This window comes from Onychostoma macrolepis, chromosome 20, assembly GCF_012432095.1.
Source record: "Onychostoma macrolepis isolate SWU-2019 chromosome 20, ASM1243209v1, whole genome shotgun sequence".
In the NCBI taxonomy this organism is placed as follows: Eukaryota; Metazoa; Chordata; class Actinopteri; order Cypriniformes; family Cyprinidae; genus Onychostoma; species Onychostoma macrolepis.
The window spans coordinates 513286-531321 of record NC_081174.1 but is presented as its reverse complement, the minus strand read 5'-3'; the positions used below and the strand labels follow the sequence as shown (position 1 = coordinate 531321).

General features: G+C 37.8%; 1 protein-coding gene across 1 annotated transcript; it reads left to right on the top strand.

Annotated features, from left to right (window-relative positions):
- Positions 1 to 1512: 1512 nt before the first annotated feature.
- ccn6 (cellular communication network factor 6) lies at positions 1513 to 18032 on the top strand. The gene is made up of 5 exons (XM_058755944.1): positions 1513 to 1560; positions 1615 to 1906; positions 4066 to 4305; positions 10122 to 10315; positions 15725 to 18032. The coding sequence occupies exons 1-5, from the start codon at positions 1513 to 1515 to the stop codon at positions 16004 to 16006; spliced, it is 1056 nt and encodes a 351-aa protein (XP_058611927.1). The 3' UTR covers positions 16007 to 18032.
- Positions 18033 to 18036: the final 4 nt, after the last annotated feature.

Below are 18036 nucleotides of genomic sequence, written 5' to 3'. Positions count from 1 at the left end.
TCTTCATCCCTTTAGGAGCAGTTTAAAAGGATGGTTCTACCAAAAATGTAAATTTTGTCATCATTTACTCAACCTCATTTTGTTCTAAACATGTATGACTTTTCTGTGAATCTATAGTCTAGTCTTCTGAGTAATGCGTTGTGTCATCATGTTCATGATCAGATGTAGGCCTACCACTAATGCCATCATTTGCATATTTTTAGTTTGAAGAAGATGCAATGGAATATGTCTGAACAGATGGTGCCAGTTCATGTTTAAAGCAACAGAGTAGATGAATTATGTGCATCTAAAATGGATACCTCAAAAGACCTCAAATTTTGATATTGGCTCAACTTTGATTGTTGAACGAGAACAATGAAACGGCTTAAACATACTTTATCAAATGTAGAACCTACCCTGAAAGCAGTGACAAGGCCACATAACGGGCAGGGTGGCACTGGCCCACACAGATGACTGGTCAACCCCATCAAAGCTGCCACAATGTAGGCTATATGTGGAGATAAAACGAAGCTGTAAAATTAACAGTTGTTGTGCATATATAATTTTACAAGTGTATTTTTGCAATATTTTTGTGACAGTACTCGCTTGGATCTAGAGGGTCTTGACTGCTTTTATGCAGTATGTGGCACAGTTGCTGATTCCTGCAGATAATTTGTCCACATTGTTCGGATTTGTCTCTCATTTAGAGTGATAGTTTCTTCTACAATGATAACATATTATTGAGAATCAGTAAATAGTTTCTGCAAGATTCAGTGCGTGGCATACAATACAACGAAAGCACTGTGATGGTGACACTCCAAATATAACTTGGAGAGAAGGTCAGCTGTTTTAGTAGCAAGCTATAGTTTCCAACAGCTAGTGGTGCAGCGCAAAGATTGCTGTTGTTTTAACCTCCTGGGGTCGACGCCGGTAGCGCTGGTCACATTTGTGTTATTTTACTGCAAGTGGATGTGAACAACCACACTGTCAGCCCTGGCTCATTTGTAGCGCTGGCAAGTCCAATTCATTTTAGTGAATCAATTTGGTAATTCAGTTCAGACTCTCTCTCTCTAACGTTTGAAAAATTTGATTCATTCTAGTGTATCGGTTCATCCTAAAAAAAAAACTCTTTCTCTCTATATATCCTCTCTCATATGTAGCTTTGGAAAGCTAGATTTATTCTGGTGAATTGGTTTGTTTGGGCAGTTCTTGTAAATGAAGAGATTCCAAAAATATTCAAGTTTCAAGTGCATATACCTTTCTTTTTTGTGTGTGTCAGTAGGCCTTTATCTAACCCTGTTATAAAAATTAGCTAGTGTTTTATCTTTTTATAATATATATTTAGTATAAATGTATTATACTGTATGTATATAAATGTATAGTATAATATGTATTCAGTATATATTCATCTTTAAGTTTTATGTTGTCATCCTAATTTGGATTGTTCATTCAAAAACCCACATTAATCAAATAACTATGCTCTAAACACATTAAGGGTGCATGGCAAGGAAATTAAAACCAAAGAATAAGAGCATGACATTAGTGATTCTTTCACAAATAACTACAAATGAGCCCACAGAGGTGATAAAATCATCAGAGTATCTCTCTCTCTCTCTATGATAGCTTTGATTCCAGGGTCTTATTTTCTTTTTGCATGTATTGCAGGGTGCTGATAGCAGGCAGAAGCAGCGGGAAGTGACGGGCCTGGTTGAGAGGAGGCAGTTCTGTAGCTGGCCGTGTAAATGTGGCGTCCGGCCGCTGTGTGCCCCTGGTGTCAGCTCCATCTTGGATGGCTGTGGCTGCTGCAAAACCTGTGCACGTCAGATTGGGGAATCATGCAACGAGAGGGATGTCTGTGACCCTCACAAAAGCATGTACTGTGACTTTTCCAAAGACCAGCCACGTTATGAAGTTGGCGTCTGTGCTTGTGAGTGAGCGTTTTATGAAAAACCCTATGTGGTTCTTACAATCAACATTACAACTTCTTAAAAATTAGGATATTTAGTTTAGAAGCTAAATTGTTTTTTGATAATACAGCAGTGTAATGAGAATCCTCGCACATGATATGATATGCAGGGAGAAAATAAAACATACATATATGGTGGGGGAAAAAATTATTGGTTTCACTTTATTTTGATGGTCCCTTTAACACATTCTGTTGACTATAAATAACATTGCACCTACATTTCTACCAACTCTCATTAGAGTGTTAGTAGTGTATTAGTAGACTGGTAGGGTTAGGGTTGGAATAAGTTGACATGTAGTTGCAACATTACTTACATTGTCAACAGAATGTTCAAAAGGGACCATCAAAATAAAGTGTTACCAAATTATTTGATCCCCTGCTGATTTTGTACATTTTCCCACTGACAAAGAAATGATCAGTCAATAACTTTAATGGTAGATTTATTTGAACAGTGAGAGACAGAACAACAAAAAAAAATTAAAAAATACAGAAAAACGCATTTCAAAAAAGTTATAAATTGATTTGCATTTTAATGAGTCAAATAAGTATTTGACCCCTTCGCAAAACATTGACTTACTACTTGGTGGCAAAACCCTTGTTGGCAATCACAGAGGTCAGACGTTTCTTGTAGTTGGCCACCAGGTTTGCAAACATCTCAGGAGGGATTTTGTCCCACTCCTCTTTGCAGATCCTCTCCAAGTCATGAAGGTTTTGAAGCTGACGTTTGGCAACTCGAACCTTCAGCTCCCTCCACAGATTTTCTATGGGATTATGGTCTGGAGACTGGCTAGGCCACTCCAGCACCTTAATGTTCTTCTTCTTGAGCCACTCCTTTGTTGCCTTGGCCGTGTGTTTTAGGTCATTGTCATGTCATCACCCATCCACAACCCATTTTCAATGCCCTGGCTGGTTTCAGTGCCTGACGATACATGGCCCTGTCCATCGTCCCTTTGATGCGGTGCAGTTGTCCTGTCCCCTTTGACCAACAGAAAAACACCCCCGAAGCATAATGTTTCCACCTCCATGTTTGACGGTGGGGATGGTGTTCTTGGGGTCGTAGGCAGCATTCCTCCTCCAAACACGACGAGTTGAGTTGATGCCAAAGAGCTTGATTTCACCCAGTTCTCCTCTGAATCATTGGCAAACTTCAGACGGGCTGTACATGTGCTTTCTTGAGCAGGGGGACCTTGCGGGCACTGCAGGATTTTGCAGGATTTCAGTTCTTCACGGCGTAGTGTGTTACCAATTGTTTTCTTGGTGACTATGGTCCCAGCTGCCTTGAGATCATTGACAAGATCCTCCCGTGTAGTTCTGGAACTCCACGAGGTGAGATCTTTCATGGAGCCCCAGTCCGAGGGAGATTGACAGTTATTTTGTGTTTATTCCATTTGCGAATAATCGCACCAACTGTTGTAACCTTCTCACCAAGCTGCTTGGCGATGGTCTCGTAGCCCATTCCTTGTGTAGGTCTACAATCTTGTCCCTGACATCCTTGGACAGCTCTTTGGTCTTGGCCATGGTGGAGAGTTTGGAATCTGATTGATTGATTGCTTCTGAGGACAGGTGTCTTTAATACAGGTAACAAACTGAGATTAGGAGCACTCCCTTTAAGAGAGTGCTCCTAATCTCAGCTCCTTACCTGTGTAAAAGACAATTGGGAGCCAGAAATCTTGCTGATTGATAGGGGATCAAATACTTATTTCACTCATTAAAATGCAAATCAATTTATAACTTTTTTGAAATGCGTTTTTCTGGATTTTTGTTGTTGTTATTCTGTCTCTCATTGTTAAAATAAACCTACCATTAAAATTATAGACTGATCATTTCTTTGTCAGTGGGCAAACATACAAAATCAGCAGGGGATCAACTAATTTTTTTCCCCCACTGTATGTAAATATTGTGACCACAAATTAAGAATCCATTCCCACAACGTTTATTTTGTGGCCACATTTGAATCATTTGTTCCCTAGTTTTAGGTAAATTGTGGCTACATTGTACTAAAGTAACTGCCTCGTTTTAAAGTAGTTTTAGGATTTTATTTAACCTCATGACCACAACTGGATCTCTTAAATTAAGTTAAATTTTTTGTACGTAATAGTCAATCCTGCATATTTTTGTAGACATGATGGGGGTTGGTTGTGACCTGAATGGGGCTCACTATGATAACGGACAGGCCTTCCAACCCAGCCTACTCTACAAGTGCACTTGCATTGCTGGAGCCATCGGCTGTACTCCTGCCTTCATCCAAAAGCCGGCTGGAATGTTAAGTCCCGCTGCTCTCCAGGGCAGCTTACCAGCAGGACTCAAGAGCAATCAAAGCCCCAAACACCAGCAGGACACCACCTACAGGACCATGTCAGGTGAATATCACCCAGTGTGAGACATCAAAAAGAAAAAAAAAAAGCATAATACATTACATACAGGTGCATCTCAAATTAGAATGTCGTGGAAAAGTTCATTTATTTCAGTAATTCAACTCAAATTGTGAAACTCGTTTGCTAAATAAATTCAACACACACAGATTGAAGTAGTTTAAGTCTTTGGCTCTTTTAATTGTGATGATTTTGGCTCACCAAATTAGAATACTCAACAAATTAGAATACTTCATAAGACCAACAAAAAAAAAAAAAAAAAAAAATCACTAACACTTCACTAACAATTTAGTGAATTGTTGGTCTTCTGGAAAGTACTGTATGTTCATTTACTGTATATGTACTCAATACATGGTAGGGGCTCCTTTTGCTTTAATTACTGCCTCAATTCGGCGTGGCATGGAGGTGATCAGTTTGTGGCACTGCTGAGGTGGTATGGAAGCCCAGGTTTCTTTGACAGTGGCCTTCAGCTCATCTGCATTTTTTTGGTCTCTTGGTTCTCATTTTCCTCTTGACAATACCCCATAGGTCTGGTGAGTTTGCTGGCCAGTCAAGCACACCAACACCATGGTCATTTAACCAACTTTTGGTGCTTTTGGCAGTGTGGAAAATGAAATCAGCATCTTTGGTAAATTTCTTGGTAAACGGGTGCAGTGACTTTGGTTTTCAAAAAACACAATGGACCAACACCAGCAGATGAAATTGCCCAAATCATCACAGACTGTGGAAACTTAACACTGTACTTCAAGCAACTTGGGCTATGAGGTTCTCCACCCTTCCTCCAGACTTTAGGACCTTTTTTTTCCAAATGAAATACAAAACTTGCTCTCATCTGAAAAGCGGACTTTGGACCACTGGGCAACAGTCCGGTTCTTCTTCTCCTTAGCCCAGGTAAGACGCCTCTGACGTTGTCTGTGGTTCAGGAGTGGCTTAACAAGAGGAATACGACAACTGTAGCCAAATTCCTTGACACGTCTGTGTGTGGTGGCTCTTGATGCCTTGACCCCAGCCTCAGTCCATTCCTTATGAAGTTCACCCAAATTCTTGAATCGATTTTGCTTGACAATCCTCATAAGGCTGCGGTTCTCTCGGTTGGTTGTGCATCTTTTTCTTCCACACTTTTTCCTTCCACTCAACTTTCTGTTAACATGCTTGGATACAGCACTCTGTGAATAGCCGGCTTCTTTGGCAATGAATGTTTGTGGCTTACCCTCCTTGTGAAGGGTATCAATGATTGTCTTCTGGACAACTGTCAGATCAGCAGTCTTCCCCATGATTGTGTAGCCTAGAGAACCAAACTGAGAGACCATTTTGAAGGCTCAGGAAACCTTTGCAGGTGTTTTGAGTTGATTAGCTGATTAGCATGTCACCATATTCTAATTTGTTGAGATAGTGAATTGGTGGGTTTTTGTTAAATGTGAGCCAAAATCAATCACAATTAAAAGAACCAAAGACTTAAACTACTTCAGTCTGTGTGCATTGAATTTATTTAATACACAAGTTTACAATAAATGAACTTTTCCACGACATTCTAATGTATTGAGATACACCTGTAATTTGAATATTCTGAGAAAATGATTCTCTCCATTAGGGTTTGATTAGATAGAAACATGTTAGCATGTGATTTTATTTTATTTTTCATCTCCCACACAAGTTGTTACATCAGCAGAAACAAAAATTATTTTAGAGATGAAGAGGGTTATTACTAGGGATGTAACAATTCACTCAACTCAACTTAACCCAAAAACAATATGATTCACGATACTGGTTTCACAATATGATTTTCTCACTTTTTTTTTATTTAACAAAATGAGATTTATGAATGAAAAAGTGTCTTTTTATTATTTCTCAGACAAAATACTGCACATTTCTTTGTGAAACTGAAATATCTCTTATGTTGAAATTTAGCATTTATGAAATTGTGCTACATAAAACTACAAAAAAAACAGACAGGCTAAATGAGAACAAATTCACTCTCAACAAGAGCGAGGACATTAAGAATGTAACTACTGTAGGTACGATTTTGATTTCACGTTGACTTAAAAGGAATACTCCAGGTTAGATGCAATTAAAGTTGAATAGTATTTGTAGCATAATGTCTGTTATCATAGAAAAAATATAGAGTGTCTATGTACACTTTTTACACAAGTGAACATAGCCCATCTTGACGGCAAAGGCTATTTACTCTAATACCGCCCACCATTGTCTGGTTGAGCCAGACAGAATTACAAAAGAAACATCTCGGTTACATATGTAACCTTGGTTCCCTGAATAGGGAACAATGCATCGCCAGCTGATGCTATGACAACACCCCCTGATGTGATGACCGTCTGAACCCCATATAGAAACAGACCAATTTAATATCTGCTCGTGCTGTTGCCTCCCTCCCTGAGGCACCAAAGTTGTATCCATGCACTTCCTAAACATGCAAAGCGCAATTCTAAGCCAAGGAAGTACTCAAAATTGAAATCCTTTGCCCCCAAAAGTGAACCTGAGAAACATCTTGTCTCTGAATGATCTGAATGTGGAAATAAGCATCCTTCAGATCTATCATGACAAACCAGTCCACCGGCCGAATCTTCATCGAGATGTGCTTCAGTGTCAGCATACTGTCAACATACTTCTACAAGCATACTTCTTGACCTAAGTCCGCCAACTCTGTTCTAGAAAGAGGCACTTTCTCCATGGTTCTTTTCTGCAAAAGGGAGAGGAAGGAGGCTTTCCCTCCTTCTGTGGGTCAGGATCAGCCATGTCCTTAAGGATATCTGCTTGGTAGGCCTGCAGGACTGCCATGGTATGGCAACCAAATAAGATTTACCAATCAGCTCCAAAGTTGTTCTGCATGACTTGTATGTGAAGCATCTCCACAGCACACGAGACAACTTCAAGCAGCTCAATATAAGCTGATAAATGCAGCGCCTCCTGACCTCTAGAGAGCAGCTAAACCGCTGCTGTACTCAGAGCCTCGACGGCAGTGGTCATAAGAATGTCATCCAGAGACCACATCCCATGCTTCTGGGCCCGGACATAACAACAACATCATTATGAGCAAATTCAACCAGTGAAATAGGGTTAACATGCTCCAGTGAGAGAGAGAGAAAAGGACCCAAAGGGATTTAGTGCGAGTGATGGGGTGAAACCAGTCTTTTCCTTGAAAAGAAGATGGGCAGAGAACTAAGTATTTTTAAATACTTCTAAAGTACTATTAAAAATCTCACAGTGCATGCAACTAGCAGAGCCATTAAGTGCAGCATGAGCTTGACGAATGGCCAAACAATTGACACACTTACCATGCAAGTCCTCACTCATAAAATGAAGACAGCATGGAACACACTCCTGAAATAACATTGTGTTGCCCACAAGGAGTATTATGCACTCAGAGAGGTTGCAGAACATGAAATCCTATCCTGGTGCAAAAAGACAACTCATAACCATGGGCTAAGACGAATCACTTTCTGAACAGAAGAAATCTGAGGAATGATGCCACTCCCTTTTGAGGTGCTGGTGCAGCTCATATTGTTACTCGTGCTCAAAACCAAGGTTCCTATCCTGGACCTTGGAGGACACCTTTACTGATCAGCAGGCTCAATTTGGTTAGTGTTAGGGCTAGGTGTAGGGGTGCAGTTGCAGCCATGGAGTGAAATAATATGCCATTAGATCCGTCACATTTTTTAATTTAAAACCTTGCATGACAGTAGATTCTGTGCAAAATACAGCTGTAAACTGTAATGTGTAAACCTTGTGCCTATACTTCTAAAATTTACTGCCTGGTCCAATTTTCTTTCATTGTAAGTGCTTCGCTGTAAGCATTTTTATTTTTATTTATTTATTTTATAATTATTTATGGTAATTAAACTGACAGCATGTCACAAATGTTGTTAATAGAGCATTACTAATTTGGAACAAGCATTCCTTTATAAGCATGTTGAAGTTACTCAGATGAGGAGAATGGGATATGATAGAGTAGAGATGTACTTTTAACCAACGGAGCAGTTCATGTTGCTGTCCTTGAAGCCATAAGGAAATGTGGGAACACTAATACACTAGTTTGTATAAACTAGTATAAGGACCAGGGGCCTGTTCCATAAAACAAGTTTACCAAATAAGCCAGGCTTATTTCAGTAATTCTGACTTATTTTCACTTGATTTGGTTTCTGAAAGCAAAATTACCATAGCTCAAGCTCAGTCACTGTGGCAACTTATGCTGGCAAACTAACCTGGTCAGGAGCAGGCTAACTGTCCGGCTAAGCTGAGCTCCTCTAACACTGACCAGGAACGCATTGATATTACCACTGACTCTCTCACATACAATTAGTTGACTTTATTATTAATACAAAAATAAAAGTATACAGAAAATACACCTTACATAATCAAATAAATAAAAAATAGGCTACAACCAACCGTATTTAATGTATTGTGCCCAAAATAGGCCAATGACATTTTAACATAGTTGCTACTTGCGCGTTTAATTGATCAGCAGTTTCTAGCCATGCAGCCTTTCTCTCTGAATTTATGACAGCTGCACCTTTTATGGTTATTAGGACATTAAAACATTGCAATCTAAAATGGCTCTTTAAAGCATTAAAAACACTAAATCAAAAGTTAAAATCACTGAATTCTATTCTGCTCCGTCTGTGTAGCGCGCATGCGCGCAGCAGCGCTCGTTCACTCACGTAAGCCTCGCCCACTCCTGACAGCAACATGGATATATTTGCATGACTTTCTAACATTTACAGATGAAAAATATACCTGTGACGTGTCAGTTATACACTGAGGAAAACATAACGTCTCAAATGCATTAAACACAAATATTCGCTGTTTGCCATGGTGGATCGATTTGATCCATGATCGACATTAAGGGCTGCTTAAGAATAAGCGTGCACATCAAATTATCCCGACTCACTAAACCTGGCTCGTAGTGAGATTGCGTGAACTTAAATGGTCCTTTATGAAACCGCTTTAGTCCCGACTGATTTGTTAGGTTATTTCAAGTCAGGTTTTGGACTTTAATCCCCGCTTTTCTTAGCGTCTTTTATGGAACAGGCCCCAGTTCTCTCTAATAACTAGTTGCTTATTAGCATCCATATTACTAGCATATTGACTGTTTATTAGTACTTGCAGAATAAGGCAGTAATATGTGCTCTATACTGTATGACCATATTTTACATCTATCTTACTAACTATTAATAAGCAGCAAATTAAGTTTATTGAGGCAACATTTGTGAGAATGGGTCCCAAACTAAAGAAACATTTTACATTTTGCAGTCATGGGTTCACTCTAGAATTTCTTAGGGACTTTTAGAACAGCAGTTAAAAGTCTGAAGAGATTTTCATGAAATAAATTACATGCACTTATGGCTCAAATGTAAGTTGCCATAAGAGGACAGATTTTTGTTCACTTACTGCAAGTAAAAGTCATTCGTCAAGCACATAAACTTGTGGTTTACATAAAGTGTAGTTGGCACTGTTTTCAAACATCCATACTAAAAATAAACTACTTCCAATTTGCTAGCTATCTAAGAGCAACATGTAGAGTGATATTAACCTTGTACTAACATTATTTATAACTAGAAAACGGTCAAATCTTAAAAACTCCAGAGAGAACCCATGGTGAATATGCCTTCTGGGTTGTTCTATGAATTGACGTCATAACTAAACAGCTCCTAAGTAGCTGTGACAGATCAATAACTATACAGTATTCACAGATTCATTGTTTCTATCAGAATGTGAAGCCTGGGGTGAGGGCAGATGTTTGAATGTGTGCTGTGGGATGACGTAGTGCTTTGTGACTGTAACACTGAAAGCTTACAGGGATCCTCCCTTAGCCTGGAAGAAGAACTGTTTGGTCCAGACCACACCCTGGTCACCCTGTTCACGGACCTGCGGCATCGGCATCTCTGTACGAGTCAACAACGACAACAGCAAGTGCGAGATGAGAAAAGAGCGCCGACTCTGTCTGCTTCGACCATGTGATAAAAAGGCTCTAAAGGGACTTAAGGTAAGAGATCCGTCCTGCTGGAAGTTCACATGCTGGGCAAGGTTAAACTAGAAATTCTGTCTTCATCTACTCATCCTTCATGCCATTCCAAACTTGTATTCAATCGCCAAAAATGACAAAAAGTTAGCCTACATGTAATCCATACACCTCCATTGATTTAATCCAAATCTTCAGAGGACAAAATGATCATACTGTATGCATGATGAACAGATCAAAAATTCAAGTAAATCTAATTGTTTTGTTGAACAATCATTGTCCAAATCATTTATTGTGACACGTTAATAATATCAAACTTTATTCACTGTAAATCATTTCAACTACATTATATATTAATATATACAGTGGAGATCAAAATTAGAGAACAACCTATAATGTCCTTTCAAGGTATATTTCAAGGTCACTGCTTAGACCTATTTAAAGTTATCCTAACAGGAGTAGAAGCGCAGTTTTTAAGCATATTTCATGAATTAATTGTATTCCGAGGCACAGTATAAAAAACTTAAATGAATGAATTTGAAAAAGAACTCTGATCAAAATGAGAGAACGCTTACATATACCTCCAAGTTATTTGTGATAATCTGGCACCTGATGCCAATTTCCTTAATTATACAGTATGACAAACCCTATTTAACTGGAAGCATTCCTCCAATTTTCACTGAGATTGCAAGATGGCGGGTTGCTCTAAAGTGACTAACCCCTGCAACAGGAGGTTGTCCAGATTAAGGCCAAAAGAATGACCCTTTCAGCCATTGCAAGAGAAGCAAGTCATTTCAAGTCTGTGATTTCTCGAACATTGCAGATTTACAGTGACACTAATTCATTCAAGTCCCTCAGAAAGGCTGGTCGTCCACTTAAGACAAATGCACGAAATGACAGGATAATGCAGAGACTCTCATTGGGGAATCGGTTCAACACTGCAGCTGGAATTGCTTTGCCAGTTCCTCGCTGAACAGGGTAAGGATCCGTCTCGGCATGTTTAAGAGAAGTCGGACTGAAAGCACACTCTGCAGTGACCAAGCCTCTCATCAGCAGAAAGAATCAAAAGGCTAAGCTCACCTTTGCTGAGGAGCATATTGTGTGGAGAGAACTGGTCCAAAGGTTACTTTAGTGATGAGAGCAAGTTTAATGTATTTGGGTCAGATGGGAAACATTATGTCCGGTGTCAAACTGGGGAAAAACTGAAGTCCAAGTGTGTAAAGGAGTCAGTGAAAGGTGGAGGAGGAAGTGCCATGGTTTGGGGGATGTTTTGTGCAGCAGGAGTTGGGCCTCTTATACAGCTACATGGAAGATGAATGCAAATGTTTATCAGAACTTCCTTAAGCAACATGAAGTACCTTCCCTGTTAAGCATCTCCCAATCAGTCTGCAATTTTCATGCAAGACAATGCTCCCTTCACACTGCAAAACAGGCAAAGCAGCTCCTTGAAGCTAAGAACATTTAAAAAAATGAAATGGCCAGGCCAGAGTCCTGATCTAATCCCGAATGAAAATCTCTGGAAAATTCTTTGCAACAAAGTTATGGCTAAGAAACCCAATACAGTTACCGAACTACGGAAGAGAGTATAGAAGAAGAGTGGACCAAGATCACACCAGCGCAGTGTGAGAAACTAGTGAAGTCCTGCGGCCGCAGATGTGCTAAAGTCATTCAAAGCAAGGGCCTCTACTCTTCCAACTAATTTCTGACAGCTGTAACCCTCCAAAACTTCAGTTGTTATCTTATTTAGATGCTAAAGCGATTACTGTTCTCTAATTTTGATCACAGTGTTTTCCACAAAATAAAGTTTTTTTGTTGTTGTTGAAATGCCTTGGTTATTTTCATTGTTGGGGAAAGTTACTTTTAAAAGTAATGCATTACAATATTGCGCTACTCCCTAAAAAAGTAACAAATTACATTACTTAGCTACTTTTTATGGAAAGTAAAGTGTTACGTTACTTTTGCGTTACTTTTTAAATATGAGCAGGGCTTGATTGTTTTTAATACAAAAAGTTATATTTATAGCAAATGTAAAAGCCCTTTCACACCAAAAAGTCTAATGAATAAACCTCAGGCTGAAGGAAAAGTAAATTCACATCTGTACAGTAGAACACAGGAGAAGAAGGTTCAACACTCTTCAGCAATAATAAAAAAAAAAAAACAATGAAGCAGAATTGTTAGTTTATCTAAAGTCATTTTTGCTTAGTATGGCTGAACTGGATCATCAAAGGTCGGCAGCAAAGGCATTGGTTAATAAAATGGGATTAGATACATTAGTGTTGTTTAACATTTAATTATTGCAGGTTTGTATCATATTCTGAGTTTGCACTTCACTGTTTTAATTCATTTTGATGAATACTAAATCAGTTTTTTGCGAGTGGGATGAATTAATGCACATTCACATTTAGTCTAGAACTACAGTAACATCATGTTCACACAGCGCAATGTCAGTCAATAAATGTGAAAAAAGTAACTGGCTTTACTTTTTTGAAAAAGTAACTCAGATATTTTCTTGTAAAATAAAAAGTAGTGTGTTACTTTACTAGTTACTTGAAAAAAGTAATATTACGTAACTTGCGTTACCCCCAACACTGGTTATTTTGTCAAACATGTTAGCAGAACAGTGGTATACCTATACAGCTAATATTCCTTTAAGTTTTGAGCAATGAAGATTAAAAAAAAAAGTATTTGTAGACTTCTCTATTTAATATTTAGATTGGAGACCAAAATTAAAGTAATTTTTTGGCCATTTAGTTTGAGCAATTTAAAATATTAAACAGCAAGAACTTATAATGTCAAGTTTGGTGGTGAGGGTGGTTTGGTCACTCACACACTTTAATAATTTTTGTTTTTGGGCAAAACATGGGGACTTATAATGACAAATATTTGTTAATCAGAAATAATCAGAAAATTTATGTTTAAAATCTATAGTGTTTTTGATAATATTTTGTTGTAAAAGTTGTTACTATTAGAGCGATTATAGATATCTTTTCATAGACAAACTAGAAAAATTCTACATCACTATTATGTAATATCAGCGCTCATATTAACTTAAAATGCAAACTTAAAATATTGATTGAATGTGGATCTACAAGAAACAGTAGTTCATGAAACGTACTGTATTGTTTTTAATGAAAGCACAGACAAATTGTAAATTAAGTTAACAATTTTTCCATATGTTGCACAAACTCAAAAAAGTCCTGAAGCTGGTTGCCTCAAGTTTTTGAGTTTTCTGTAGGTTTTTTTCTTAACAGTGTTGGTTCTTGTGGCGATTGACCTAATGTCGTGACAGAAGAACCAGTGAGGTTTGATGCTATTGACATATCGCAACATTGGATCCGAGCTCTGTATATACAAGTCGATCAACGATTTGATTTGAAAGTCAATAAAGTTCCGTCTGTTCATCAACTGATTGTCTAACACAAATTAGAAAAATCATGAACTGATAATATACACTGATGTCAAGGTTTCTGGAAATAAGTTTGCTCAAGTAATATTTATGGTCTGCACATTCAATTTACGCGTCAGATGGAAAAATGTATGAGGGTGAGTAAATGATTACATTATTATTATTTTTGGATTATTTAGATAATATACATTATATATGGTGTTGTAAATTTAGACAATGAATTAGTGTTGTAATTAAGTATTTGGACATTTTCTGGTGGTGAAATGTTAGTTAACGTGGTGATCTACACTTGTCATTACCGTTTTCACATGAGTGAACATCTACTAAAAATATCTTTGACACCAGCTGAAAGTCACTGAAAATCTGGCTTTGAAAAATTATGTCAGTTCTAACCGGTGGAAATGAAGATGAGTTTAACCAAAAAATTGCTGACATTTCAATTAATAAATCAATCAAATGTTTTGATTAATAAGATTGCAGATTTACTCCATTTGAGTTCTGAGAACTCTAGCATCAATTGTGGTGCTACTTACTGTGATATAAGGACGTTCTAAGAGTCACTTTACTATCCAAATACTTTTTGTACAATGGTATCTATCATTGTATTATAAAGTTGAATCTGCATACTTAAACTGGCTGCTTCTAATTGTGTTCGTAGTTAAATATCAAAAGTACAAGCTCTCAGAGTAATACAATCTCATCAGCTTTATCTGAAGGTGGATTTGCCAGAAAGTGAAATCTGACGCTGTGGTACAGTGAGTGAGGGAAAAAGAAAGACCGACTACTCTGAAAAGAGAGCGAGAGAGAGAGAGAGAGGTGTCAATACTGATGTAAGATGAGTCACAGTACTTTATTACAGCATTCCTAAGGAGCTTACAGGAAAATTACTTACCTTAGGATCTTGTAGTGAGACTTCATTGAAACAATTAGTCAAGAACAGGCATGTGTGGGCCTGACACGAACACAAAAGCCTCAACTGAAAAGAAAACCGTCATATCCTGATGTTAATAAGCACTTTACACAAGCAGGGTAAAACATTCAGCCATATTACCGAAATCAGTGTAAGAAAAACTGAAAGAGATATATATAATCGGAATATTGCATAAAACATTTGTGAATAAAGCACCATTTCCATCCAGTGAGACGAAGAGAACAAAATCATCACTTCATGATAAACTGGTGCCAAAAATAAAAGAAAATCAAGAAAGGGCAAGAAAAAGGTCATTTGCTGCAGTTGGACAAGCCTCTGTGGGTCTTTTTTCATATATAATGACTAACACAACATTTCAGATGCTCTGCAGTGAGATCGGTCCGCTTGTTAGTCCAGTTATGCCATCCAATTGCGCAAAGTCACATGGCTTTTTTGATGCATTGAGGAATTTATTCAGTAAATTTGTTTCCATCAGTTTATGCACGTTTTCTTATCCGGTAAAAAAAAATTATCCAACTCAGTTGAACGCAGTTTTTTTATGCGATATCTCTAAATGCTCATAAAAATAGGTGGATGAAAACACAGCGACTGTGCTTAACCATGGGTTATCAACTTTCTAAATGCTTTTAAGCCTGGTTAAAGAAACATTTCACACTTGTAAATTAGAAGCAAGGTGAACCTTGCACCAAATTAAGGTTTGCACCACTTTTGTGTGCCAAACTTGTGCAGTGTAAGAATGTTAGGTTAAATACAGATAAACATAACCTATCACATTCATGTGCTTAACCTAGTCATTCATGTGCTTTGGACAGTCACAGAAACACTGCATGTTGTATTAAATTGACTGTTTAGGAACGCACAGTGTGAAGCATCAGCTTATGAATACCGAATACCCAGTAATAACTGTCAACCCAGGGTTTAGACTGACCCAGGTTTAAATATTTCATGTTAAAAAAAAAAAAAAAAAAATATATGCAGGTATATTAGAATGAAATTAATGAAGCTGGAACCTTTCCAAAGTTCTCTTTTGAACCCCTAATCATAACCAAGAAAGGGACTGATTTATTTAATTTTTTTCCCCCTCATTCATGCTTAGATGCCAAGAGGTAAAACCTGCAGACCGAAATTCCAGGCCAGTAAAGCAGAGAAGCTCTCGCTGTCTGGTTGTACCAGCGTTAAGAAGCACCGCCCGACATACTGCGGCATCTGCACAGACAAGCGCTGCTGCGTTCCCAATAAGTCCAAAATGGTCAACATAGAGTTCCAATGCAAAGGGGGATCTAACTTACGCTGGAAGATGCAGTGGATCACTTCCTGCGTGTGTCAGAGAAAGTGCAATGATGCTAATGACATGTTTTCAGAGCTGCACTTAATATAAAACAGACAAAGAGGAAGTACACAATGCTTAATGTACTGTAAGCAATAGCATATGGCCAGAAATACTCTATGCAAATATATGAACAAAGACAAGTAACTTGTCAACAAACTTCAATTTTACGGACATGTGGTAATTACTTAATGTTTGTCCAGGCGCTATTGCGCTAATAAACCACAGAACTTGAATGAGACTGTTATATTCAACTATTCCTTTAATCTGAAGGTGTTGTTATTCAGGTAGCTTTATGCTTTTATAAAATCTAATGGCAAGGTTCAAACTGTTGTTTTACAAATGAGTAGTTGATTTCAAAAGGGACAGACAAAAGTTGCGTCCTGAATGACAAATTAATTACTGTGCACTTATACACTATGTACTCAACCGTGTAGCCTATGAATTTCAGTGTATGAAGGTTATTTTGTCATTCATAATCAGAGTCCGATAGCCCCTCCTCTGCGATGTAATTAAAGTGTCCAACATTACACACATTTTTTTTCTTGGTCAACTGCATCATGCAAGTATTTAAACTACACCATTTTCTTTCTTTCTTATTTTTTTATTTTGAATTTTCAGTGTTCGCGGTTTATACTACCATATTAGTATGTGAACTGGGACGCACCGAAAGCATCCCTTGGGTCAATGCAGAGAATGCACCTGTGAAATCATCCATGCATCAATGTGTCTGCGTTCACATATTTGAGTAGAGTATGATTCGGGCCTAAACGCACAACTGTATAAACACATTAAAACCAGTGTTTTACTCTGTTTAGAATACAGCAAGTAAAGAGAACTGGGAGATATATTCCGCCACCTTCATTGCCAGGGTTGTGTACGTATGTGTGGGGCGGATATATCAAAATAGGGGCAAGGTTCTGTTGGGGTACAGTGTTTGTTTTGGTGCTTTCAAATATCAACATCGTTTGTCAAAATTCGCTTAGTTCACCTTTAAATGAAGCAAAGTCATGTTAATACATGTCTCACATTCCTCATATCATGTATAGCAAATTCTCAGGTCACAGGTATTCACCTGGATGTGAAGAACCTGTAGAGATTTTGAACTTGTGGGAAAACAGACATTTAAGACCATCAGCTACAATCAGCTCTGAGGTTAAGCATTGGCATATACTTCTGAAAAAGTAAAACGAACAAATAAATACATTTCAACCTTGTTTACAAAAAAAAAGTATGTGTATGCTAGCCATTATTTTGGAGCAAAGCTCAACCAACTAGAGGTCACTACAGAAACAGGAATATTCATGAATGATGAATATATTTTCCTCAACTGTAGAAGTAATCAGCAAAAGAGAGCAGTAATGTGGTTCAGTACAGGAAAGGTAATAATAATAATAATAATAATAATAATAATATAATAGTATAAATAATATCCAGGAAAAAACTATATCAGGAGTCATATAAACCTGAAGTCTGAACTCCCACTAGTAGCTGGCACATTACTGTGCATTTGCATAAAGCTGCACTCTCCTGAACAACAAATCATCAGCTCATTGAAAATGAATGACTTACATTTTGGGATTTATTACAAGTTGCAAGATGTTTATTGAATTTATTGGGTTGTTTCTGATTTTTTTTGTTTTGTTTTGTAAGCATTACAACGTAACACTAGATACATTTTAAAAATATTATTACTACTACTACTAGGGATGTGCACTCTGAAGTGGCAGTGATTTGGATTGAATCTTTTTGCTTTCGAACTCAGCCCATACACAAGACACCTTCACCCTACCAGCACGCACACAATACAAGACACATTCACTATACAAAGAGTACAAAAATGGAGTACAAATGAATGCAATAGACAGCTCCATCTAAGACAGGCTCTTTAAAATTAATGATTCAAAATACAAGGTGAATTTTTTTACTCTTGAGTACTGAACTCCCGTCAAGTCAGTTGCAACAAAAATAGTGTGCACGCTTGTGATTACGACAACAATTTGCAGGCTCCCCAAAAATATTGCCAAAAATATTTTATATTATCCAATGTAGAGCCATATTAAATGAAGATACGAGTTTAG

What these genes read in the sequence shown, in the direction of transcription:
- ccn6 (XM_058755944.1), top strand. Translation starts at nt 1,513, where the DNA reads ATGACATTAGTGATTCTTTCACAAATAACTACAAATGAGCCCACAGAG. An exon ending in CACCTACAGGACCATGTCAG is followed by an intron (nt 4,306 to 10,121) that starts GTGAATATCACC and finishes TAACACTGAAAG; the next exon opens with CTTACAGGGATCCTCCCTTA. An exon ending in AGGCTCTAAAGGGACTTAAG is followed by an intron (nt 10,316 to 15,724) that starts GTAAGAGATCCG and finishes ATTCATGCTTAG; the next exon opens with ATGCCAAGAGGTAAAACCTG.